Here is a 25386-nt window from a genome sequence, read left to right as displayed (position 1 = left end):
CTAGGGTGAGGGATCCTGGGGGGCTGCCTAGGACACTGCATCTTTTGTGCCTGCTGCCTGCTGCCAGCACCCCCCACACACTCACACACTGCTGCTGTGGCTCTAAGGCCCTTTGTCTCTCACTGCTTAGTCACCCCCTTTGTTCTCGTCTCAGATGGGGGTAGAAAGGGGTGGTAAGAGCCCTCTGGTGATAGCTCCTCTTGCCCCTGCCCCTTCTGGTCTCCTAGCCTTTGTCTGACTCCTGCAACATCAACCCCCTCCACTTAGGACCAGGGTTAGGGTGTGTGGTGGGTCCACAGGTTGGTGTGGCATCAGAAGCTGGTGTGTGATATGGGAAGCGATGGGCACCAGGGCAGGTATTAGCAACCCGAGCAGGAAGGGAAGGGTAGAGGAAGTATTCTGGCGGATGTGCTGTGGAGGACAGGAGGTGACAAGGCAAAGAGTGAATAGGGGAATGGGGGTAGGGGCAGGTGGGCCACCTCTGGGAAAGGAAAGTGCTGACTGTACGCGCCTTCCTGGGGATATCCTGGGGAAAGGAGTGGCCGTAGCACAGGGTGAGCAGAAATCTCCCCTACTTCTGAACCCTTTCCTTCCTTGCCTTGGGAGTCCACCCCCAAGACTCCTTTGCTGAGTTCTCTCCAGTCCTGAACCAAGGGAATCATTTTGTTTCCTTTTACAAACGTTACCTCTTCCTCCCCAAGCACTCTCCCCGGCCTAGGCACTGGGCTTCTTTCTCTCAGTGCTCTAAATTTCCTATATACACAATGCTGCATCCACTCTCTCCTGCCCCATGGGGAATGAGAAATAAAGATTACTAGGTATTCCAGGAAACATTGACTTCTTAGGACAAAGTGGGGCCAAAAAAAGGGAACCAAGTGGGGATTCCCTCTGATGGATTGACACAGGGTGCAGCGGGTTGACTGACTTGAGGCTGGGGGAGGGGTAGGGCAGTTGAGAGTGGGTAGGAGCTAGGCGGGAGCCTGGGGGAAGCTCCTGGGAACCGGGCCAGGGAAATGGGGAGCCAGGAAGTGGGGAGGGGGAGCCCTGGGGGGAATGGAGGCGGAATGGCCGTTTGGGCTTTGGAGGGGGCGGGGAATGGTTATTCAAGAAGGGGGAGCCTAACGGAATGAGAAGGGAAGCAGAGGTGCCACCCTGGGTCTTCCTTCTGTAAAAGTCCTTAATCCTGTCTGCCGTGGCCTCTGCCTGCTTCATGTGCCCATCCTAAGCAGACTTATCCTGCCTTTGAGCAGTACCCTTCCTGATCACTGTCTCCTTGTCTGTCCCATCTTCTGGCCTCCTGTACTCTCTCCAACTGCTTGGTTCCTGAGCTGTGTCAAGTCACCTCCTTTCTTTGTTCTGCCCTCTTGATGATTCCTTACCTGTTCCCCACCCTCTTTCCCTGGCAGCTGACTCAGTTCCCTTGGCCCTGGAAACCAGCCTTGAGGGCCAGAGAGCATCATGAAGGATCCCTGAGAAAAGACTAGACAGTGGGAGCAAGAATTCTCCCGGGACTTTGACCCTTTCTTTGCGTGTTGGTCAGGCCCTTTCCCTGACTTCCTACCCCTCCTGGGGCTCTGTTGCACAAAAGAGAGTGAGACAGCTGAGAGCCGACTGTGGAGTTTGGGAAAAGGCTATGTCATCAGCTGGCCCAGTGCCTGGGAGAGTCCCCTCTAGCAACTGGGACTGGGCAAGTCCCTTTTTTTTTTTTTTTAAAGGAAAACAAATGGATTTTTGGGAAGTAATGAGACACCCATCTGAGTTCTGCCACCAGAGCTCTGGGCTGAATGGCTTATAGCTCAGCCAATCGAAGCAGCTGGGGATGCTTAAAAAGAGCTGGCGCGGAGAGAAGCTGGGAAGAACTCACAGAGAGACCCACAGACACATAGACACGGGAGAGAGAGAAGGAGAAAGAGACAAAGGCTCGGCGGAAGGAGGCAGAGAGAGAGGACAGGCATTGAAGCGAAGCCAGAGAGAGTCTGAGAGAGCAGAGGGAGAAGCCAGAGAAGCTGCAGAAGATACAAGCAGGCAGAAACAGACCCGGGAGAAGGAGGGTGTGGGAGGAGAGTGTGGAGGAACCAGACCACTAGGCACCTCTTCTAAGCCTAAGGGCCAAGTTTTCTCCAACTCCTCTGAAGGTCCCCGGGCCCTCTGAACACTCTGCCTCTGACCCTGGCATGAGTCCGAGCCCCCAGACTGCAAAGAGGAGCTTTTCGAAGCCGGGGCAGGGAGGACTTGGTGCCCAGATGGCCTCAGTCCCTCCCAGCTGCAGCATCAGTGCCATGTCCCAGATGGACTCGCATCCCGGGAGGGGCTTGGCGGACGGCTGGCTGTGGGGAATCCAACCCCGCCTGCTGCTCCCCACTGTGCCCCTCTCCATCTCCAGGCTAGTGTGGCTGCTGCTGCTAGCCTCCCTCCTGCCCTCAGCCTGGCTGGCCAGCCCCCTCCCCCGGGAGGAGGAGATCGTGTTTCCAGAGAAGCTCAACGGCAGCGTTCTGCCTGGTTTGGGCGCCCCTGCCAGGCTGTTGTACCGCTTGCCAGCCTTTGGGGAGACCCTGCTGCTAGAGCTGGAGAAGGACCCCGGCTTGCAGGTTGAGGGGCTGACGGTGCAATACTTGGGCCGGGAGCCTGAGCTGCTAGGTGGGGCGGAGCCAGGCACCTACCTCACCGGCACCATCAACGGAGATCCGGAGTCGGTGGCATCTCTCCACTGGGACGCGGGCGCACTTCTAGGGGTGCTGCAGTACCGAGGGACTGAACTCCACATCCAGCCACTGGAGGGAGGCGCGCCTAACTCTGCTGGGGGGCCTGGGGCTCACATCCTACGCCGGAAGAGTCCTGTCAGCGGCCAGGGCCCCATGTGCAACGTCAAGGCTCCTCCCGGGAAGCCCAGCCCCAGCCCCCGAAGGGCTAAGGTAGGCAGTCCTGAAGCCTGTGTCCTGCCGTGTCTGTCCTACTGACCCCCATTTGCCTTCTCTCCACCCACTTCCACTTCTGGCCCGTCTGCTGCTCCCCTCCCTTCTGCCTGCCTTTTCTCTTTCCACTGCCCTCCTTCCCTGGGAAGCCTCTGGCTTCTCCCTGCCCCAACCCTTCTTCTGGCCAGATCGCTGACCCCAAGGGGTGCTTCCCAGGGGCAGGTCAGAGACTCTGTGCGGGGAGTGACTGCTGCCTCTCCCCATCCCACCCCTGCGTGGCTATGGCCCTGGCTATCCTGCTGGCACAGTCCCTAACAGTGAGGCCCTCCTAACAGCCCCCTGGCCTTGACTCTTTTCTGGGCCCCAAGTTTGACTCTCACCCCACCACCAGCTAAAGGAATGAGGTTTGAGGCCCGAGGGATTGGCCTCTGGCTTCTGATGCTGTCTTCAAAATTGTTCTGGCAAACTACCAACTAGGGCAGGAGCGGATGGGGAGGCAAAGCACCCTGAAGTCCGTTCTGGTCGGTCCTTCCCACACTGAGGACTGACTGTAAGGCTGCTTGAGGCTCCATCCTCTCCTCCCTCCCACTCCTGCTCTCCCCCTTCTTCCCTTCCTCCCTCCCTTCCTCTCTAGCTTTAATCCAGACCAGACGCTCCCTCCTCACCCGCCACGCTGAGATCTGGCCCTGGCCCTAGCTGCTGACTGAATTATTCCTCCAACCACACAGGGCAGACACGTTGCAGCCCAGCCCTCTAGCCCCAGTCCTGCAGGCCCCAGCCACACTTGGGCTTGGGGGACCCCATGGTCCCTCCCAGAGGCAGTCCCAACTGGTTTTCACTTCAGGGGCCCACACAGCCCTGGGACGTGGCCTCCCTATCCCCTCCTCTTCTCAGAACCAACAGATGATTTCTCAGAGTTACCGCAAAAGCCCAGGGATTTGGAGTTGTCGGGGGAGAGGCCTCACCAGACCCTTCAAGAATCCCGTGGGATATGTGAGGCCCAGCTGGCTCTGCTGAGTTCCAGACCTAGGAAGTGAGGGAGGGGAGAAGTTATGCACGGGTCTGGGAGGCTATTTCAGGATCCTCTTCCCCTCTTTCCCTCTGCAGCGCTTTGCCTCACTGAGCAGATTTGTGGAGACCCTGGTGGTGGCAGATGACAAGATGGCGGCATTCCACGGTGCAGGGCTCAAGCGCTACCTGCTGACAGTTATGGCAGCGGCAGCCAAGGCCTTCAAGCACCCGAGCATCCGCAACCCCGTCAGCTTGGTGGTGACTCGGCTAGTGGTTTTGGGGCCGGGTGAGGAAGGGCCCCAAGTGGGCCCCAGTGCCGCCCAGACCCTGCGCAGCTTCTGTGCCTGGCAGCGAGGACTCAACACCCCTGACGACGCGGACCCTGACCACTTTGACACAGCCATTCTGTTTACCCGGCAGGTGAGGCCCCGGGCAGCACCTCAGGCAACACCCTGCACAACTCCAAGAAGCACTGCTGCACAGACTCTGGTGTAAATGGTGCCTCTGGAGTAGTTCGGCGTGGCGCCCGGCCCCAGCCACACTGCCAGTGCCATCTTGGCCCTGACACTGCTGCAGGCACGGTGCCCAGGTCCCCACTAATCTGGGTCTTGGCCCAACGCAGCCCGCTGTCATGTTCCCTCATGCACTGTCTCTGATCCCTCTCCCAGGACCTGTGTGGAGTTTCCACCTGTGACACTCTAGGCATGGCTGACGTGGGCACCGTGTGTGACCCTGCCCGGAGCTGCGCCATCGTAGAGGATGACGGACTCCAGTCAGCCTTCACTGCTGCTCATGAACTGGGTAAGCTGGCGGTGGGGTCATGGGACACCCATGAGGAGTGAGAGAGCTGTCAGGGGTGAGGTGAGGCAACGGTGCGCTAACCAGCATACAAGTGGAGGTCACAAGGGTTTTCTTCCTTCTCCTCAAGCCTCAGTCCAGGGCCATTACCCTTCTCTGCTCAGAATGTAGACAAACAAATTTTTCTATTCAATGAGATAGTGTGTAGAAATCTACTGTGAACTTGGGGGTGTGTGTGTGTGTGTGTTTGGAGGCGGAGGTGGGACAGTGTTGAGAGAGATTATTCACAAGAGTCAGTGATAGAATGGATGGAATCAGGGTTGGGAATGTTGCCTGTAAGGAAAAGTGAGTAGGGAGGGCCCCTGAATATATCAGGGGGAAGGGAGACAGAGAAATGGGGGCTACATACTGAGAACCCTGGGAGCACCAGAAAGACGCTGGGGGCAGAATGGGGTGTGGACTGGATCTGATGCTCCGAAGCTGCAGCCAGGCTTGGATGGGTCCGCAGCCCGCTGCAGGCACAGGGATGGGGCTCGTGGCCACTGACAGGGCCTCTGCTCCACAGGCCATGTCTTCAGCATGCTCCATGACAGCTCGAAGCAATGCGCTGGTCTGAACGGGCCTGAGAGCACCTCCCGCCACGTCATGGCTCCTGTGATGGCCCACGTGGATCCCGAGGAGCCCTGGTCCCCCTGCAGCGCCCGCTTCATCACTGACTTCCTAGACAATGGCTACGGTAAGCAGCTGGCACTCCCCTTGCCCTGTGCTGGACGCAGTTCCTGCCCCCCCGACTCCACAGTACTTCCTCTTCTGCCGCATCCCACGTGGGCCAAACTGACTCCCTCCAACATGCCTCCTCTACGTGTGGGATGCGGTGAGAAACGTTGCTGCCTTCGTGTGGTTCCCACTTCCTCTCAGGATGAATAGCACAACTACAGGAGGCAAGTGTTGGCCTCAAAAGAATTAGAACTGACCTTCTAAGGGCCAGAGCTGTGCGACACCAGAAGGGGCCAGTTGTGAAGGAGGCCTTGTCACTTGAAGTGTGCAAACTCAGCAGTATGACTATGATTGCACAATGCTGTTGATGAGAAGCAGATCAAGAAGTCTGTAGTTGGTTAGACTAGGTGGGAAGATCTAGTGCTGTGAGCTCCTCTCCTGATCCTATTTTTCGATGTGTGTAGATAGATGTGTGACTGTAAGTTACTTCACTTCTGCATAGCCGATCTGTAAAATAGGCATAATAACAGTGACTAACTCACAGGTGCTGGCCAAGATTAAACACATATTATTGGTCAAGCATTTAGTCAATGCTCATCAAATAAACATTGAATAAATTATAGCTGCTATTTAAAGCATCTTCCAGTACTAGAATTTGTAGGATCCCTCAGCCACCCGGGGAACCCAAGATTTCAGCTGATGACCAGCCGGCCCCTCTGCAACCTCTTGCTGACTTCATAACCCCCTGCCTCTTTTCCCAGGGCACTGTCTCCTAGACAAGCCGGAGGCTCCCCTGCATCTGCCCATGACCTTCCCCGGCAAGGACTACGATGCTGACCGCCAGTGCCAGCTGACCTTTGGGCCTGACTCACGCCATTGTCCACAGCTGCCGCCACCCTGCGCTGCCCTCTGGTGCTCTGGCCATCTGAATGGCCATGCCATGTGCCAGACCAAGCACTCACCCTGGGCTGACGGTACTCCTTGCGGGCCCGCACAGGCTTGTATGGGTGGCCGCTGCCTCCATGTGGACCAGCTCCAGGCTTTCAATGTGAGATCCCAGGGCAGGGGTGGGGCAGAGGGCCTGGGGGAGTGGTGACTGGCCCTGAGCCCAAGAGAGTATGTTGATCCCACTCTTGCATTCTGTCTTTCTGCAGGTCCCACAGGCTGGTGGCTGGGGTCCCTGGGGATCGTGGGGTGACTGCTCTCGGAGCTGTGGGGGTGGTGTCCAGTTCTCTTACCGGGACTGCACACGGCCTGTCCCCCGGAATGGTGGCAAGTACTGTGAGGGCCGCCGTACCCGCTTCCGTTCCTGCAACACCCAGGACTGCCCAACTGGCTCAGGTGAGGAGTGGGAGGTAGGGGACCGCTTGGAAAGCGTTGGGAGAGCAGAAAGCACTGTCCTTTGAGTTCAGGGACCAAGGAGGTGTTAAGGGTCCTGCTGTTGAGGGGGGTGACAGGCAGTCTGTGGGGTAGAGAGCTGCCATGCTATCTAGAAGGTGTGAGAGGCTAACGGGAGGCTGGTGGGCAGTGTGAGGGAGAGGGGCTCTGACTGTCCATTTTAACCTTGCAGCGCTGACCTTCCGTGAAGAGCAGTGTGCTGCCTACAACCACCGCACTGACCTCTTCAAGAACTTCCCCGGGCCCATGGACTGGGTTCCTCGCTACACTGGTGTGGCCCCCCGGGACCAGTGCAAACTCACCTGCCAGACCCGGGCACTGGGCTACTATTACGTGCTGGACCCACGGGTGAGGACCAGAATGCCCCAGGGCCTTGTCTGTGCTCACTCACCCCCCCAGAGGACCTCTGCTTTCTGATGGCCAAGATCCAAAACAGCGCTATTGCTGGAGTTCCCACGGCCATGCCTGGCCAGCCCAGGGCTCCATTCAGACTTCTCTGTCTATGGGTATTTGGAAAATCAGCCCTGGACTCTGGAGAAGTTGTCAATCAGGCCGTGCTAGGCTGTTCCATTTCCACTGGTTTCTCGCTCTTCCTCTCCCCATCTTCCAGTGCTCCATTTGGTGAGAAGGGAAGCCTGTGGCCTTTTGGGCACGGCTCTGACCCCCATCGGATGGGCTGCTCTGTTGAATTACAGCGGTGGCCTCGCTGAGCTCATGGGGGGCCAGTCCCCCACTAAACAGTCCTCCTGGAGAGGGTGATGGCCCTGCCCCGCCCCTCTCTGTGATAGGGCCCTGGGCTGAAGCTGAAGAAAGAAGAACTAGACTAGCAGTTTTGCTTCCTTTACCCTGTTCTGGGGAGAATGCCTACTTGTGACTGCCCTCTAGTGTCTAGCTGGGACACTACACCAAGGTTTAGGGCTTGGTGTTGGGACTCAGACCTGCAATTCCGATGCTGGCATCTCCTCTTGCCAGCTGTGTTACCGTTGGGCAAGCTCCTAATCTTTCTAAACCTCAGTGTTCCATCTCTACAAACCTCAAATAGTGGTTGTGAGATTTATATGGCACTTGGCACAGTGTCTAATTCAGAGTGAGCGTCTGAAAATGGTGGCTTTCATCACTGTCATTATGATTATCGTCCCTTACAAGAGCCTGAGGTTCCCTCCGCACTCCATCCACACCCCCTCCCTGATGGGATATGGCTTTTGTTTGGCTTACCAATACCTTTTGATTTAGGAAGACCCTTTCATCACTCCCTCTCTTCTCCTCAGGTGGCAGATGGGACCCCCTGCTCCCCAGACAGCTCCTCAGTCTGTGTCCAGGGCCGCTGCATCCATGCCGGCTGTGACCGCGTCATTGGCTCCAAAAAGAAGTTTGACAAGTGCATGGTGTGTGGTGGGGATGGTTCCAGCTGCAGCAAGCAGTCTGGCTCCTTCAAAAAATTCAGGTTTGTTCACTTCCACCTTCCTGGGGATATAGTGGTATCCTCAACACTGTTTCTCCTTTCAAAGAGCTGACTTGGGAGTCTAGTAGGGGAGATATACAGACCCCTTCTCGGAGTGTCAGCCTGGGCTTGCCATGAGGGCCATTGTGGGCATTGGGGAAGGCTTCTCCAGGAGGCGACCTCCCTCCTGGAGGGAACAGGAATTGGACAGGCACCAAGGAGGCGGGGCTTAGAAGGGCACCTCAAGAAGGGACGCAGGTGTAAGGGCCCACAGAGAAGAGGGAGAAGGACGCATCTGCAGGTAGCTCAGATCTAGGCTGGAAAGCTCAGGTAGGTCTGGGGATTCAACCTGCTGCACACGTGTGATGATACAAACTCTGCTCAGAATAGCAAGAGAGGGTTCACCGAGATGCTGAGTTCTCCTCTACTCGCACACAGGTACGGATACAACAACGTGGTCACCATCCCTGCTGGGGCTACCCACATCCTGGTGCGGCAGCAGGGGAGCCCTGGCGTCCGGAGCCTCTACCTGGCCCTGAAGCTCCCCGATGGCTCCTACGCCCTCAACGGTGAATACACGCTGATACCGTCCCCCAAAGACGTGGTACTGCCCGGGGCAGTCAGCCTGCGCTACAGCGGGGCCACTGCAGCCGTGGAGACACTGTCAGGACACGGGCCCCTGGCGGAGCCCTTAACGCTGCAGGTCCTAGTGGCTGGCAACCCGCAGAACGCCCGCCTCCGATACAGCTTCTTCGTGCCCCGGCCGGCCCCCTCCACGCCACGCCCTACTCCCCAGGACTGGCTGCGCCGGAAGGCACAGATTCTGGAGATCCTCCGGCGGCGCTCCTGGGCCGGCAGGAAATAACCTCACCATCCCGGCTGCCCTTTCTGGGCACCGGGGCCTCGGACTTAGCTGGGTGAACGAGAGACCTCTGCAGCGGCCTCACCCCGAAACGCCGTGGGGGGGGGGCTTAGTGAGCCCCGCCCCTCCTCTCCGCGCTACCGAGCAGGCTGGCCCTGCCGGGGTTTCCTGCCCTGGATGGCTGGTGGATGGAAGGGGCTGGGAGATTGACCCCTGTCCAAACTGCCCCCTCTGCCCTGCTGGGCACAGGAGGGAGGGGGAAGGCAGGGTGGGCCCCAGTTGTATTTATTTCGTATTTATTCACTTTTATTTAGCACCAAGGATGGGGATGAGGGTCAGGGTCCTGGGGAAACTGATCCCCTGCCTTCATAGCTCTCACCCTGTCTAGGAAATCCAGGGTGGTGGTGATAGGTGTACGTGACCTGTGTGTGTTTGTGTGTGACAAAGTGTGTGTGTGTATGTGTGTGTGTGTGTGCGCGCGCGCGGTTCATCCTGCCCAGCTTTCCTCTCCTTGAATTTTATTTTCTGGGAAAGGAAGAGTCAAGGGTAGGATAGGCCTTCAGGGAGTAAGGGATTATCATATTTTTTAAATATAAATTGAGTTCTGCTATTTATGTGCTCCTTTTGGAGTCAGACAGATGTGGGTTGCACCCTGATTCCACATCTCTGAACGTTAGTTTCCTCATTTGACAATAATAATACCTCCTTTGTAAATTTGTTATAAGGATTAAATTCTGTAAATAAAGAACTAGCATAATGCCTAGCACTCAGTAAGTGCTCAACAAATGTCAGCTGTCCTCCGTTGTTATTACCACCACCGTGCTGTCCTCAGCTCCACTGTCTCCAGAGTCTGCAGTGCATCTGAAGGTGGCAAAGATCCGCGTCAGTGGTGCCTGGGCTCGCCCCCAGGCTCAATTCCTTTGGTTGGCAGAGCCCTAGCCTGGATTTTGAAGGACTGTCAGAGAAAGGACAATCCTGTCCCTGATTCCTGGAGGCTCCCAACCACGGGGAGACTTAATAAACACTGCAGTACAAGCACAGTTGACAAGAACATGAAGGTGGAAAATAACAAGAACAACTATGTCAATACATACAAACAGTGCTTAGTAATGAGAGTGCTAGGTAAGGGGGTCCTGGGGAAGCTGTTTCAGAAAGACCACTGGAGCAGGGTCTGAATCTGAGTTGGGATTCAGCATCTTATTAACTGGTAGTGGTGGATAAGTCACAGATTTTGAGCCTTAGGCTGCTCATGTGTGCAAGAGGGCTAAAAATACCTCTTCCCACAGGGTTATTCTGAACAAATGTTACCGTATTTTCAAAACTGTGAAGACTGTACCCATGTGAATTACCCTTGTGAGTAACAGGCACAGAGTCCTTAGAAACCAGTGTAAACCTAGCAGGCTTCTTTGAAGACATGAGGTTAGAATGGAATTTAATAAGAGGTGTGGGAGATAGTCAGAAGGGCCAAAAAAAAAAAAAAAAAGGCATTGAGAAGCTGAGGCAAGGGGGAACCAAGTGTTCAGTGGTGGCAGAAAACACCTGAAGGGCAATTGGGTACTAAACAATTCTATTTTTTCTTCTGACTGGGTGACTTTGATTAAAGGAACAGGCTTGTGATAGGGTGGCAGGTAGACCCTGCAAGAATTTGGGGTCTTGAGGCAGTAGCAGGACGGCTAGGGATTGAAGAGGTCTAAATGTGGAGGTGAGGGAGGAACTATAGGTAAAGAAGACCCTGAGGTGGAAGTGGAGGAAGAAGAAGCAGGGAAAATAGAGGTGCTTCATTCTGCCATAGTAGCTCCTGGCTGGGCTGCCACACGTTGCTTGGGATATAGTGCTGGGACTAGGGGATTAAGGCAAGCCATGGAGAGTGGCGGTAGTGTGTGCCGTGCTCACTGGGGCTGGGCTTCGTTGCTCGCGTCTGTACCAGGCAGTGCCTTGCACAGTGCACTGGAGTTTGTGCCACCAAGCATGGCACTCACTGGGAACGGGGCAGGCCCCTGCTCCGCTCCATCTCTTCTCTTCATCGTGTATGGCCCCACTGCTGTGCTCGGCCCTGGCCCTTCCTGCCGTCCTCCTATCAGCCAGGCTAGAGGAGGGAGAAACAGGAGAGGGGACAAGGCCAGAGTGATCTTCAAATGTTTCACCTAAGTAGCAAAATTGGGCCACCAATACTATGAGCTAATGGTATAATAAGCCAAGTTCGGTACTAAGTAGACCTGAGGTACAAACACAAACAATACATGGCTAAAGATGCTCACTGCAATCTGGGGAAATGTTTTGTAGTATACCTCAGCAAAGAGAAAGATAGGATAATATGAAGAACTGTATGATAAGGGCAAACTGAACTGATGCCCAGGCTTCAGTGGACTGTGAGGTTTCAGGGGGATGAGTCCTGGGATTCCCTAGTGGTCCAATGGTTAGGACTCCGAGCTTCCTCTGCAGGGAATACAGATTTGATCTCTGGTCAGAGAACTAACTTACATCCTGCATGCTGTGCAGTGTGGTCCAATAAAATAAAAGAGAGTGTCCTGGGCTGGGCCTTATGAATCGTGATACCCCTCCTCCTGCTTCTTTAGTGTCTATGGTAATTCACACTTTGTAAATCACTTTCATATGTACTATTTTAAGAGAAAGCCCTTTTCTCACTGAATAAGGTTCTGACTGCCATGAAGACGTTTTTCCCGGGAAGTCGCTGAGCTCAGAGGCCACCTGTATGATTGGGCGGGTAGGTGGGTGGAGTTAGACAGTGAAAGACAAAACAGAGCTGCTCCTCAAAGAGAAGTGATGGGCGGTTCTGGCCCTAAACCCCAAGCAAGGCCTCACCCTTTCCGGAATGTTCTCATCATAGCACCCTTCCCAGAACCAGGCCATAGACTGCCTAACATCCTGATGTCAGGAGTCCAGCAAGTTCTTCCTATGGATTAAAGAGTGCATACCTCCCTCAAAGAGCCAGGATGAGCCCTGACTCCTTAGTCTGCTTAATCTACTCCCTTCATGGGGCTGAGCTGGGGTATGGATGGACAAACAGAGGAGAAACAAGAATAACAGGAGGGAGGAAAGCATGGAGACAGTTCAGATATCTGGTAGTTAAGGGAAAAAGAACGATGTTGAGCTGAAGAAAGAAGAATCAGTGACTGCTGGGAGAGCCCAGTCCTTTCAGAAGTTCAAGCAGAGACAACTATTTTATAGGATGGCAAGGGTGACTGTGTGTTTGAGGTAGGGGAGGAGACTGAAGCAATAGCTGTGAGTTGAGCCAATTTCTTTCAAGTCTTTCTGTCCCAGAGATTCTCTGTTTTAGCGGTTAGAGCAGAAGGAATCTGGGCATTTGTCCAATCACTAATTTTGTGGTGGGAGTGGGAGAGCCAGGGTTTGGGGTGGGGTGTATCCTGTGGAATGAGCTATTAATTTACATTTCCACCCCCTCTCTAGCCCCACTTCTTTACTCTTCACATCATATTATAATATTTTATTTTCTAAAATACCAGATTGATGGTAAGTGACAAAACCTTCATCTCATGGTCGGGACTTGTTGGGGAGGAAGGAGGAAGAGAGTAGACCTTAATGTATTAACATTTTATTGTTAACACGTATAAGAGGGTGCTTCTGAACCAGTTGAACACCTTCCTCATTGACTGTTGCTGGGGGGAAGCCAAAACCATTGGCAACAAGAGTAACCAGCTGACAGCTGCAGGAAACCACCAGTTCTTAAAAAGCCACTCTGAAAGAAGCTGGGGGGGGGGGGGGGTGGGCAACAATGATGCAAAACCTCCTGAGACAGGACCTTATATGGGGACAGGCCCTGAGTACTTAAGTAGCTTTAGGAAGGAAAGGAAGGGGAGGAAGTAGATCCAAGGCATCCCTCATAGTCTTTGGGCAACCAACAACAGGCCCTGCAGATCCAGTAATAAATACACTAACAGTGACACACGTTGACACACATGTTCAAATATAGATGCAAGTAAGCATTGAGAAGCTGAAAATGCAGAGTTGAGGACTGAAAATGGGTCAGAGGGAATAAATTAATTGACTTAATTCCCCTATGCAACTGATCTGTTCATCACACTTACCTGTTCAATAAATAAACCACTAGGTTATAAACCAGAATCATATCATTCTCTCACAGTGTCTGGAAAGGACATAGATTTTTGGAGCTGGACTGAATCTAAGCTTTGCAAGAGCCAAGATGTAATGGCATGATCTTAAATTGTTTGATCTAATATTATATTATATTATCTAATATTATATTATATTGTAATAATAATATTATTATTACTTGGGCTATTTTGTAAAAATTTGTGCCAAAAGTTCTAGGTTACATTCAGGGGATAATAAAAAGGAAGACATGGTTTCTGTCCTCGGAGAGTTCATAGTCTGATGGCTCAGACATTTGGGTAAGACAAAGATTCCAGACATGTGTGACAGGTGCCAAGATAGAGGGGGGTCGTAGGGTGTGAGGTCACAGAAGTGTTCCTAGAGGTGTCTGCCTCCCCTTTGAGAAGTAAACTGTAAGCGCTTGTGGAGAGTAGATTAGTGGTGGAAGAAGAAAGAATTTCTGCTTGCTAGGTCAGCTCCCAAGCTCTTCTCCGTTATGCAAAATCAAAATAAAGCGAACAGACTTGAAGCTGGTGGATAATACCTGTAAGGAACTGAGTAGAGTTGGAAGGGGTAGTTTTGGGAAGAAGCTGCCATCTCAGTAAAAAATGTTAAGTGGCAGAGGATTTTAAAGACATTGAGCTGTGCATTAGAATGTGCTCTTGCTTCCCTCTCCGTTGTCCCATGCCTCTGACATCTCCTAGAGAAACTAAGTAGAGATTTGTTGTTGCTGTTGTTTAGTCACTAAGTCGTGTTTGACTCCCGACACTTTTGCAACCGTGTGGACTGTAGCCTGCCAGGCTCCTCTGTCCATGGAATTCTCCAGGCAAGAATAATGGAGTGGGTTGCCATTTCCTTCTCCAGGAGATCTTCTCAATCCATGGATTGAACCCACGTCTCCTGCGTTGGCAAGTGGATTCTTTACCGCTGAGATACCAGGGAAGCCCAAGTAGAGATTTAAATTATTATTATTTTTAGTTATTAGACTGGGTGTCTTCTGTTACGTGGTGTGTCATGACTGGGCCTCTAGGGGCCCCATGACTTATTCAGAATACAAAAAGGCAGGATGTTGTGGTAGAAACCAGCATATTAGAATTCACGGTTTCAGAAATGTAGCCATTCTAGATGATGACTAAGCCCAGGGTGTGGCCGGCATGTAAAGAAGTGGAGGTGAAGTTTCCTGAAAACAGGGAGCTTGCAAATGAATGTAGAGGAGTTGTCAGAAGATGGTAGATATGAGGGATAGAAGGTGAAGATCAGTTTTACAAGAATAGAACACCGCGGAGGGGCAGAGGCTCGGAAGGAAAGTCCTCTAGATGAGTTAAGTGTCAATTTTCTGTATAAGTCTATCTTTTCCATTATATAGTGAGACCTTTAAAAAAAAAAGTAGGGCTTTTACTTGACTCCTATTTTGTGCTCAAAATTCAGATGTATTGAATATCCACTGTTTGCTGGCCCTTTGCCATACTTCTAATTATCACAAAACCCTTTAAGATGGGTTCACTGTACAGATGAACCTAGAGAGTGTATTGCTCAACATCACGCAGCCAGAGATTTCAAAGCTGACACTGTGGGACTTCCCTGATGGTCCAGTGGTTAAAAATCTGCCTTGCAATACAGGGGACGTGGGTTCAATCCCTGGTTGGGGAAAAAAGATCCCATATACCTTGGCGTGACTAGGCCTGTATGCTGCAACTCCTGAGCCCACACACCACAACTAGAGAATCTGGGCACCACAAGGAAAGACTCCCCATGATGCAACAAAGACCTGATGCAGCCAAAAAAAAAAAAAAACTAGTTGCTGTTGTACTGAAATCCAACATTATATAATTATAAGCCTTCACAGGCACATCAAACTCGTTAAGTCCAAAGTTTAACTTGTCATCGCTACTGTTTCCCCCAAATTTGCCTCTTCTAAGTTTTGTTTCTCATTAAATGTCCATTGGTCCACATTAGAAGTCCAAGATTCATCCTGGAGTCTTCTAACTCCCTGACTTGGCACATGCCATCAATCACCAAGTCCTATTTGCCTCCCCAAAGTTCTCAAAGGTGTCTTCTTCCCTCTAGTCCCACTGAAATTACCTTACTTTGCATGAGCTTCATTTCACTCCTGGGTTTCTGCAGTAACCTTGCTAGGTCCCTGCTTCCAGCCTTGACCACTCTGATAATGCTCCACGTTTCCACCAGAGCAAACTTCCTAAAATCTCTGTTTTGAGCATTTTAATGCCTTCATCTTACCCTCAGGATAAAAATCTCTTTTAATGTGGTTTATGGACTCTTTCATTATCTGACACCTATTTACCGCATCAGTCTCATCTCTCATCCTTCCCCTCACTCTATCGTTTAGCTCTACTGATCCATTTTTTAATTTCCCCAATGCCCTAATTTATTCCTCATTTTCAGACTACACTATGGTTTTCTTGGTCTAGAACACAATCCATCTGTTAAAAGATAATTTTCAGAAAAGGGTAAAATTATAACTGTCACTCTGTAAAAACTTATTCTGACACTTGTTAAAATGGTAAGAAAGATTTTATTCAGGATTATTGCAATAGGGGCCAACACTGTCCCTGTCAGAGAGAGACTGGATCCAACTCTGAATACAGTTGTTGTTCTAATGGTCCGGGAATGAGCAACGAGAATGAAGACAGAACACGAAATCTGGGGCAATGGGTCAGGCGACCTGCAGCCTCTATTGGACTAATGTGCAGAGTCCACTCTGAGTCCAGCTTTTATTCCTAATTGTAGACCACAAGACTTTCTTAGATCTTATCTTTCTCAAGACACATGCTGTTTCAATCACATACTCCTAAATGTCATGGACAACACTGACAGAGTCCAGATCTCCTCGTTTTTACCCCAGGCCTCTCCCTTCTGGGCTAGTCTTAGGAACAATTAGCAAGTGAACAAGCAGCGAGGAGAAGGGGACGACAGAGGATAAGATGGTTGGATGGCATCACCGACTCAATGGCCATGGGTTTGGGTGGACTCTGGGACTTCGTGATGGACATGGCAGGCCTGGTGTGCTGCTGTTCGTGGGGTCACAAAGTCTTGGACATGACTGAGCGACTGAACTGAACTGAACTGAACTGAACTGAAGCAATATTTATGCCTGACTCCGACCTGGTGTTCCAAGGTCCATGCTTTCATGATCCCAGTCATACTCCCTTTTGGGTCTGGCCTTGGGGTTTGTAACAAGGATATTATTCTAAGAAAAACATGAACGCTAACCATTAACATAGTTTCTTAATATATGCTGTTTTTCTAGGTGCTGTTTCTGTGGAATTTCTCAAGGCTGGGAAAATACATTATTAGGAATTCCCTCTATATACAATAAGGACAAATGGATATTTATAGCCAATGAGCAGAATGAAAGAGTCAATGGATGGAAAATTACATCAAGGATAAGAAGATTCTTGCTAAACCAACTTAGAATTCTTGCTAAAAGCAGGACAAGGAGATCAGAAATTAAAGGTAAGGGGATTCTTGCTAAACTGATATCGAATTCTTCCTAAAAATGGTTATAGGCCCAAGGATGAGGTCTAAAAGAGGGCTCAGGGGGCCTGTTTAAAATTTGGTCAAGGAGAGACTTTTTGTTAATACACATACAAAAACGAACACCTGTTAAAGGTTTTAACTCACAAGGAAACAAGCAGAAGACTCTTGAGAGTCCCTCAGAGAGCAAGGAGATCAAACCAGTCAATCCCAAAGGAAGTCAACCTTGAATATTCATTGGAAGGACTAATGCCGAAGCTGAAGCTCAAATACTTTGGCCACCTGATGCAAAGAGCCGACTCACTGGAAAAGACCCTGATGCTGAGAAGGACTGAAGGGAGGAGGAGAAGGGGATGACAGAGGATGACATGGTTGGATGGCATCATTGACTCAATGGACATGCGTTTGTGCAAGCTCTGGGAGATGGTGAAGGACAGGGAAGCCTGGCATGCTGCAGACCATGGGGTCGCAAAGAGTTGGACACGACTGAGCAACTGAACAAAAGAATAGACACATTTATTCAGGGATACAGAAATATGAAAATGAAGGCAAAACTGTTTTTCCACAAATTCGGGAGGAGGGGGTTAATTGAACCTCTGTCAGACAACAGAATTTACATTGGGTCAGTTACCTACAGAGTTGTAAAATGGCCACGTGGAAACAGAAACTTATACAACAGAAGGACATGTACTTTAGGTTTCCTGTCACTTCTGGGAAATCTTTCCCAAACTTCAACTTGTGAATGAGGTGCAGTTTCTAGGTTATCATATTTATTATACTATATTGTGTGTAACTCCTCCCATTCCCACATAAGAACGTGAGCTTTCTGAGGCAGACACTGTGAGTTATTCAAAGTTTTCTCAGTGTGATCATCTGCTTCCAAGGAGCACAATATTCGAAGCGGGTAGTAGAAGCCACAAGATAAATATATTGCCTATTAGTGGAGCCTCCGTCTTATTCTAACATCTGGGGAAACACATTTTTACATTAAAGCAGATGCTGACCTCCTCTTCATCCTCAATGTTTCCTTGTTTTATGAACCATTTCTATTTCAAGGCCTGAGGGATACCTTGGGGATACAAAACTGCACCAGAGTGGTCTGCAAAGATGTATCCCAAGCAGGAAACAATTTTGATAATAAGTGGCACTAGGTTGCAGGGGGGGCCATTGACATGTTGAAAATCGCATTCAGACCAGCCTGCCTCTCGGTCCCTCTTGGCCCCGAGGAAGGTCCTGGTTGGACCGGCTGTTTTTATAAGTCTAGGGGTGGGGACTGGACATGGAACAACAAACTGCTTCCAAATTGGGAAAGGAGTACGTCAAGGCTACATATTGTCACACTGCTTACTTAACTTACATGCAGAGTATATCAAGCGAAATGCCAGGCTGGATGAAGCACCAGCTGGAATCAAGGGAGAAATATCAATAACCTCAGATACGGAGATGACATCACCTTCATGGCAGAAAGCGAAGAACTAAAGAGCCTCTTGATTCTGAAAAAGGAGAGTGAAAAAACTAGATTAAAGCTCAACATTCAGAAAACTAAGGTCATGGCATCCAGTCCCATCACTTCATGGCAAACAGATGGGGAAACAGTGACAGACTTTATCTTTGGGGCTCCAAAATCACTGCAGATGGTGAGTGCAGCCATGAAATTAAAAGACATTTGCTCCTTGGAAGAAAAGTTATGACCAGCCTAGATAGCATATTGAAAAGCAGAGACATTACTTTGCCAACAAAGGTTCGTCTAGTCAAAGCTATGGTTTTTCCAGTAGTCATGTATGGATGTGAGAGTTGGATCTTAAAACTGAACGCTGAAGAATTGATGCTCTTGAACTGCGGTGTTGGAGAAGACTCCTGAGAGTCCCTTGGACTGCAAGATCAAAAAAGTCCACCCTAAAGGAAATCAGTCCTGAATGTTCATTGGAAGGACTGATGTTGAAGCTGAAACTCCAATACTCTGGCCAACTTATGCAAAGAACTGACTCATTTGAAAAGACCCTGATGCTGGGAAAGAGTGAAGGCAGGAGAAGGGGACGACAGAGGATGAGATGGTTGGATGGCATCACCGACTCGATGGACATGAGTTTGAGCAAGTTCCGGGAGTTGGTGAAGGACAGGGAAGCCTGGCATGCTGCTGACCATGGGGTCGCAAAGAGTCGGACACGACTCAGAGGCTGAATTGAGGGGTGGGGAATAGAATCCTGCTAGGAGTCGGTCCAGTGGGGAAGAGCCCCCGCACCAGTTTCCAAAGGGTCGAGCCCCTCATTGCCTGCCGCCTGAAGCGAGCCTCACCATCCCGGCGGTGCTCAGACCCTGCGCTCCACGCCTGGGCGACCTCCCTCCGAGGCCCCGCCCCGTGACGCGAGGCCCCGCCCCCGCGGCGCCCGCTTCTAAGATGGCGGCAGCGATTCCTGCCCGGCTGTCGGGGTGGCGGTGACGACGGGCGGCAGGAGGCCAGGTGTGTAGGCTGGAGATGGTGGGGTGAGAGGCCCTGGAGAAAGGTTTGGGAGATTGGGAAGGTGAGAAGTTTTGGGTAAAGGCTGTAAACAGCCTTGAGCAAGGAGGGAGACCTAAGTGCAAGTCCGGACAGAGGCCGGCGGACTCACTTTGCAAGGTAGAGCAATCGCCAGAGGAGGTTGGCGTGGAATGAGATGAGGCTGCTCCGAAAGAACTGGGCTGTAACCCCTTCCAGACCGATGACCACGCCCCTCTAGGTGAGCTAGCCCAGGTTCCTCTGACAGGTTCTGCCCAGCCCTTCCTCTCCCGATCTCATTTCATCAATAACCCCGACCCCCACCCTCGCTAGGATGGAGAAAGGTAGAAGAAGGTAGAGGACGCTACCCCCATCCTATTTCCTCCCGCGCTCCGGGGTTGTTTGCTTGCAGCTCCCAGGTGGTCGCCTCCCTGCACCTGCGGAGCTAGCTCCCATAAATGTGAAGAACGGAAAGCAGCCAGTTTCTTCCGCCTCCCTGGGTTCTCTTGAGGCGACTTCACAGTCCTGTTAGGACTGCCTCACCCAGATCTCCAGTAGTTGCCCTGTCCCCACTCCCCAAACAGGTTGGTCCTGTTGGCGTGGGGGATGGTTAAATACCGAGTGAATGTGACACGCTATAGGATGGCTGGGGCAGAGCCGGGGACCTAGCATCTCCTGCTCCACCCCTTTTCTCTCCAAGCACTTTCCCTCGCTCGCTTCCCGCTTCCCGAGCTGGGAAGCCGGCTTCACCCTGTTCCTGCCCTCTGCCCCTCTGAGGGTGGCTGGCTATCCTTGACCACTTCTGTTCCAGCTGGTCCCAAGATTGCTGTTGGCGTGCTGGATGGAGCCTGTCTCTGTCCTCTGTTGCGTTTCCAATTTTATATAATGCTTCACATCTCTGCTCCCCTGGGACCTCCTGGAGTCCCCATGATCCTGAAGAAGACAGTTTGAATCTAGGTGAGTCTATCTCTCCCCCTCTAAAATTGGAAGGAATGTTCTCCAGAGAATGCTCTGGAATGGCCTTGGGACTTGAATGATGTAAGCATTCTCTCGGGGGTGGGGACTGAGTAGGTGGTAGGAGCTGTTTGAGGGAGGGGTGGGGGAGAGTGAAACTTAGGCTGGGAGTGACAGGTGGTGCGGCCTGCCGTTGGTTACATTCTGTTTCTTTCTGTATTGGTGTGTGCTCCCTTCTGTGACTCGGTTCTTTTCCTTTTTCCTCTTTACCCCTGCCCACCACCTTCATCAATACCGATCTCTCTGCTGGCATGCTGCCTTCCTGCCCCCCACCCCCAGAACTCTCCTCTCTCTCTCATCCAGACCCCAGCACAGGATGTTGCGGAGGTTGCTGGAGCGGCCCTGCACCCTGGCCCTGCTTGTGGGCTCCCAGCTGGCAGTCATGATGTACCTGTCGTTGGGGGGCTTTCGAAGCCTCAGTGCCCTCTTTGGCCGAGAGCAGGAGCCGGCATTTGACTATTCTCATCCCCATGATGTCTACAGTAACCTCAGTCACCTGCCTGGGGCCCCTGTTGCCCCAGGGGGCCTCCCAGCTCCTCAAGGCCTGCCATACTGTCCCGAACGATCTCCTCTCTTAGGTGAGTGCAGAAGGAAAGCAGAAGGCAAGGCCAAGGTGTGGGGACAGGGAGGCTTGGAAAAGTATAGGATGGCAGCCATGGGTCTTCAAACTGGAAGGTCATGGAACTGGGAGGTAGGCTAATGTTGAGATAGAATGGACTCTAAATTTGGAGTTTCGACTTGGGTTCTTTGATTGAGCCACAGCTTTCAATTGCCTGCCCGTTTATGGGCTCTTCATGCCTCAGGGTAGGATTAGGAGTTAGTTGGAAGTCCTCATCTTTCCACCTGCTAACTCTAAGCTTCCAACCTTGTGAGGCAGGGGAGAGTTAAGGAACCCTAAAATAAGGCAGGCTAGGTGAGGAGCCTTCACCTTCCAGACTTTGCAAAGTTGTGCCAATGATGGGGAACTCAAGGTTTTGTGAGATTTCTGAGCAAGCCCTTGGGGGAGCTGAGTCCCAGAATCAGACTGCCAGGGACAGTTCTCCTTGACCTTCTAATCCCTGACCTTGTCATTCCCTCCTGACAGTGGGTCCCGTATCCGTGTCCTTTAGCCCAGTGCCATCGTTGGCAGAGATTGTGGAGAGGAATCCCCGGGTAGAACCGGGGGGCCGATACCGCCCTGCAAGGTGTGAGCCCCGGTCCCGGACAGCCATCATTGTGCCCCACCGTGCCCGGGAGCACCACTTGCGCCTGCTGCTCTACCACCTGCATCCGTTCCTGCAGCGCCAGCAGCTTGCTTATGGCATTTATGTCATCCACCAGGTACTCCCAGTTCCCACGCCACTGTGATTTTCTTTTTAATAAGGAAGCCTCAAGCAAATTCCACTCCACTCTCATATAATGGGTCTCAAAATAATTAAAAGAGGGTCAGACTGTGGAATGTAAGAAAGCAGCAGCTTGCACTGCTCTGCCAACATGTTAGCCCCATGCTTCTTCTTAAGGGTATTCCCATTGTCCTGTAATCTTCCATGATTTTTCTGTTGTTGAATTTGGAAGTGGATAGATTTGGGCTAAAGTTCTGGTTCTGCCATTTGTTCCATACGTGACCTTGAGCAAGACACCCAACCTGCTAAAATGAGGCAAAGAGTGGTAACGAATATACCCCCTATTTCATGGTTGTTGGGATTAAATGCTAAATAATAGCATGTGTGTGTCAGGCACGTGTGTGTGTTAGTCGCTCAGTCATGTCCAATTCTTTGCGACCTCATGGACTGTGCCAGCCAGGCTCTTCTGTCCATGGGAGTCTTCAGGCAAGAATACTGGAGTGGGTTGCCATTCCCTTCTCCAGGGGATCTTCCTGACCCAGAGATCGAACCCGGGTCTCCTGCATTGCAAGAGGACATTCATATGTCTCCCTCTTTACCATCTGAGCCACCAGGGAAGCCCATCCGGCACATACTGATGCTCGAAAATTTTTTGTTGAATGAGAAAACAAAGAAGTTGTCTTTCTCTTCATCCTCTTCATCCCATAACCCACTTTGACTTCCCTCCATTCACTTTTATGCTTCTTCTCCATGCCACCTATAGACCTAGTTGGTTCTCCTCCATTATCTTCCAGGCTGGAAATGGAACATTTAACAGGGCAAAGCTGCTGAATGTTGGGGTGCGGGAGGCCCTGCGTGATGAAGAATGGGACTGCTTGTTCCTGCATGATGTGGATCTCCTGCCAGAGAACGACCACAATCTGTACGTGTGCGACCCCCGAGGACCTCGGCACGTTGCTGTTGCCATGAACAAGTTTGGATACAGGTAGAGGGCACGGGAGGGTACTGGAAGCAGGATATTCCACCAGCCAGTGGAAGAAGGAGGGATGGCTCCCAGAAGATGTGTGGAATCCAAGGATCTTTCTTTCCCCAGCCTCCCGTATCCCCAGTACTTCGGCGGGGTCTCGGCGCTCACTCCTGACCAGTACCTGAAGATGAATGGTTTCCCCAATGAATACTGGGGCTGGGGTGGTGAGGATGATGACATAGCTACCAGGTCAGACTTCTTGCCACCACCTTCTTCCCTAACCCCAGCCTGGATCCCTGTCCTCTAAGACCACCTCTAGCCCTAGTCTTTTAATTTAGCTCCCTGGTCCTGAAAGGTGCCTATTCCTCTCCCTTATCTTTGCAGCCTATCCAGGTCAGGCTTTGCATGCTGCTCCCCCTTCTGTTATCTTTCAGTCCCTTAGACCTGGTTAGTAACATTCCCGGGAGAGAAGACAAGATCAATACAATCAATCCCAATAGTATCATGGGATTCCAGAACTGGAAAGGGGCCTAGAAACTGTTTAGTCCTGCCTCTGCTAGGATTGCATCCAAGCCACTTCCTGCAGAGCTGGAAGAGGAAAAGCTCTGCTCCACATAGTCCAGAATCACTATTTTTTTTAAAAAAAGAAAGGGCCTGTGCCATTGGCATGATGCCAGCTTATTTTTAGCATGTAAAACATTTTGACCTTCAGCCTCAGCTGACCCAATTTCATATGTCATTTGACTATTTGGGCTTGATATGCTGGGCCCCTTGCCTCTCCTCCCGCTTTGTCCTCTGGGAAGACATCTCTGAATTCTTGTCTTCTGTATGTGTGTAAAGCACTCAGCAATTTCTAAATGTACGTATTCTTTCAGTATCTTCCCCAACCATCCTCACTTCTTGCTTCTGTGTATCAGAGTTGGAGTTCATTTCTTTCCAGGTCCTGATTTCCTGGTTCCACCCTTTTCTTAAATGTGGGTGGGGGGCAGGAGTGCAGCAGAGCTGAGGCCGCTCAACCACTAATCTCAGTAAGAATTGCTGAGCTTGGGTCTGTGGTTCCCAGTCTTGTCCTACCTTTTTTGACAAAATGGTTCCTCTCCCTGTCCTTTGCAGACAGCAAAGGCAGCTCCTGGGAGCCATTGAGGAAACAGGTGGGAGGTGCAAACCTACCTCTGCCGATTGTTTATATCCCCCAGGCTGCCTACACTAGGCCCTGAGGATTTGGAGACAGCCAACTTTTACATTGGAGAAGGCAATGGCAACCTACTCCAGTATTCTTGCCTAGAGAATTCCATGGACAGAGGAGCCTGGTGGGCTACAGTCCATGGGGTCACAAAGAGTCGGATACAACTTTGCCTGTGTGTACTGAACTGTAACTTCCTCTAATTTTAAAGGAAAACTGGAGAAGGAAATGGCAACCCACTCCAGTGTTCTTGCCTGGAGAATCCCAGGGACGGGGCAGCCTGGTGGGCTGCCGTCTATGGGGTTGCACAGAGTCGGACACGACTGAAGCGACTTAGTAGTAGTAGTAGTAGTTGTAGTAGTAGTAGTAGTAGTAGTAGTAGTAGTAGTAGTAGTAGTAGTAGTAGCTTTTACATTATCTTCAGCCTTTCCTTCTTTCTCTGAGTTTTCTGTTTGCCCTTCCAGTACTTGGCCCTTTATCGAGTTAGTAATAGTTATTCTTTGCAATTCCTCCCTCGCTGGCCTTAGCTCTGCTTGCTCACCTGTCAGCAGCTTTCTTTCACTCTGGATCCTCCAAGGTGCCCTCGCTTTTCCCATAGGGTTCGCTTGGCTGGGATGAAGATCTCTCGTCCCCCCACATCTGTGGGACACTATAAGATGGTGAAGCACCGAGGAGATAAGGGCAACGAGGAAAACCCCCACAGGTAGGACGGGAGGGTTGCCTGGGAATTATTAGTGAATCCTCAGGGCTCTACACCCTAGCCAGGCAGCTCCTAAAAGTTTCTAGATTCCTGGCTGTTCCTTTCCAGGTCTCAGTCTCCAATCTCTAACCCTCAGATTTGACCTCCTGGTCCGTACCCAGAATTCCTGGACTCAAGATGGAATGAACTCACTGACGTATCAGTTGCTGTCTCGAGAGCTGGGCCCTCTCTATACCAACATCACAGCAGACATTGGAACTGACCCTCGGGGTCCCCGGACTTCCTCTGGTCCCCATTACCCGCCTGGTTCTTCCCAAGCCTTCCGTCAGGAGATGTTGCATCGCCGGCCCCCAGCCAGGCCTGGCCCTCTGCCTACTGCCAACCACACAGCTCCCCATGGTTCACACTGACTCCTTAATCATGAAACTGAATCTTTCCCACTTTAATCATGAAACTGAATCAGAGGGGTTATATTTTCCCCACCCTCAGCTCCTCACTGCTCTTAGAGGGATGTGGGGGAACTGAACTTTACTGCTGTGCTGGGGGCAGGGGCCTCTCCTCACTGCTGGACTGGAGCTGGGCTCCTCTGGCCCTGGGGGGTCTCTCTTTCTAGGGTCACCTGCCAGGGCTTATGACTGTGAATCCTTGATGTCATGACTTATGTGATGACTCCTAGGAGTCCCCTGCCTATGGGATAGGAGCAGGGCTGGACCCCAAATCCCTTCTTCTTCCATGGAGAGAAGAGTGATCTGGCTTCTCCCGGGACCTCTGTGAATATTTATTCTATTTATGGTTCCCAGGAAGTGTGTTTGAAGGAAGCCCCTCCCTGGGTACTTTCTGCCAGTAATGGAGTAGCTCCCTCTTTCGGACCTGGCTCAGGGGGCTGGGATTTTGATATATTTTCTAATAAAGGACTTTGTCTCGCCTCTGCTCCTGCTTTCTGTGTCCCAGGCACTCTTTGCCTATCTTTGCTCACCCACCCCCACCTTCTGCCCTTG

The 25386-nt window shown here is 51.4% G+C and overlaps 2 protein-coding genes across 5 annotated transcripts; both read left to right on the top strand.

The window, feature by feature from the left end:
* Positions 1–1748: 1748 nt before the first annotated feature.
* ADAMTS4 (ADAM metallopeptidase with thrombospondin type 1 motif 4) lies at positions 1749–9925 on the top strand. The gene is made up of 9 exons (XM_069546772.1): positions 1749–2912; positions 4020–4343; positions 4592–4724; positions 5287–5457; positions 6200–6486; positions 6593–6779; positions 7009–7184; positions 8105–8280; positions 8716–9925. The coding sequence occupies exons 1-9, from the start codon at positions 2175–2177 to the stop codon at positions 9140–9142; spliced, it is 2619 nt and encodes an 872-aa protein (XP_069402873.1). The 5' UTR covers positions 1749–2174; the 3' UTR covers positions 9143–9925.
* A 9155-nt stretch (positions 9926–19080) lies between these two features.
* On the top strand, positions 19081–25314 carry B4GALT3 (beta-1,4-galactosyltransferase 3). 4 transcript variants are annotated; one of them, XM_069546728.1, is made up of 8 exons: positions 19081–19187; positions 20014–20159; positions 20520–20794; positions 21301–21536; positions 22333–22523; positions 22632–22754; positions 24287–24391; positions 24525–25314. In XM_069546728.1, the coding sequence occupies exons 3-8, from the start codon at positions 20533–20535 to the stop codon at positions 24796–24798; spliced, it is 1191 nt and encodes a 396-aa protein (XP_069402829.1). In that variant the 5' UTR covers positions 19081–19187; positions 20014–20159; positions 20520–20532; the 3' UTR covers positions 24799–25314. The 4 variants fall into 4 exon arrangements, with proteins under 4 accessions (XP_069402829.1, XP_069402839.1, XP_069402847.1 ...); XM_069546738.1 differs by having other exon boundaries at positions 19081–19443; XM_069546746.1 differs by having other exon boundaries at positions 19083–19187; positions 20496–20794.
* Positions 25315–25386: the final 72 nt, after the last annotated feature.

This window comes from Ovis canadensis, chromosome 1, assembly GCF_042477335.2.
Source record: "Ovis canadensis isolate MfBH-ARS-UI-01 breed Bighorn chromosome 1, ARS-UI_OviCan_v2, whole genome shotgun sequence".
NCBI lineage: Eukaryota > Metazoa > Chordata > Mammalia > Artiodactyla > Bovidae > Ovis > Ovis canadensis.
The sequence above is the reverse complement of the archived record's forward strand: the minus strand, read 5'-3'. Positions and strand labels throughout refer to the sequence as shown.

Coding starts and splice junctions, on each gene's coding strand:
- ADAMTS4 (XM_069546772.1), top strand. CDS start 2,175: ATGAGTCCGAGCCCCCAGACTGCAAAGAGGAGCTTTTCGAAGCCGGGG. Junction 4,344..4,591: donor CCATTCTGTTTACCCGGCAG/GTGAGGCCCCGG, acceptor TCCCTCTCCCAG/GACCTGTGTGGAGTTTCCAC. Junction 6,780..7,008: donor GGACTGCCCAACTGGCTCAG/GTGAGGAGTGGG, acceptor TTAACCTTGCAG/CGCTGACCTTCCGTGAAGAG.
- B4GALT3 (XM_069546728.1), top strand. CDS start 20,533: ATGTTGCGGAGGTTGCTGGAGCGGCCCTGCACCCTGGCCCTGCTTGTG. Junction 22,524..22,631: donor ATGAACAAGTTTGGATACAG/GTAGAGGGCACG, acceptor TTCTTTCCCCAG/CCTCCCGTATCCCCAGTACT. Junction 24,392..24,524: donor AACGAGGAAAACCCCCACAG/GTAGGACGGGAG, acceptor TCTAACCCTCAG/ATTTGACCTCCTGGTCCGTA.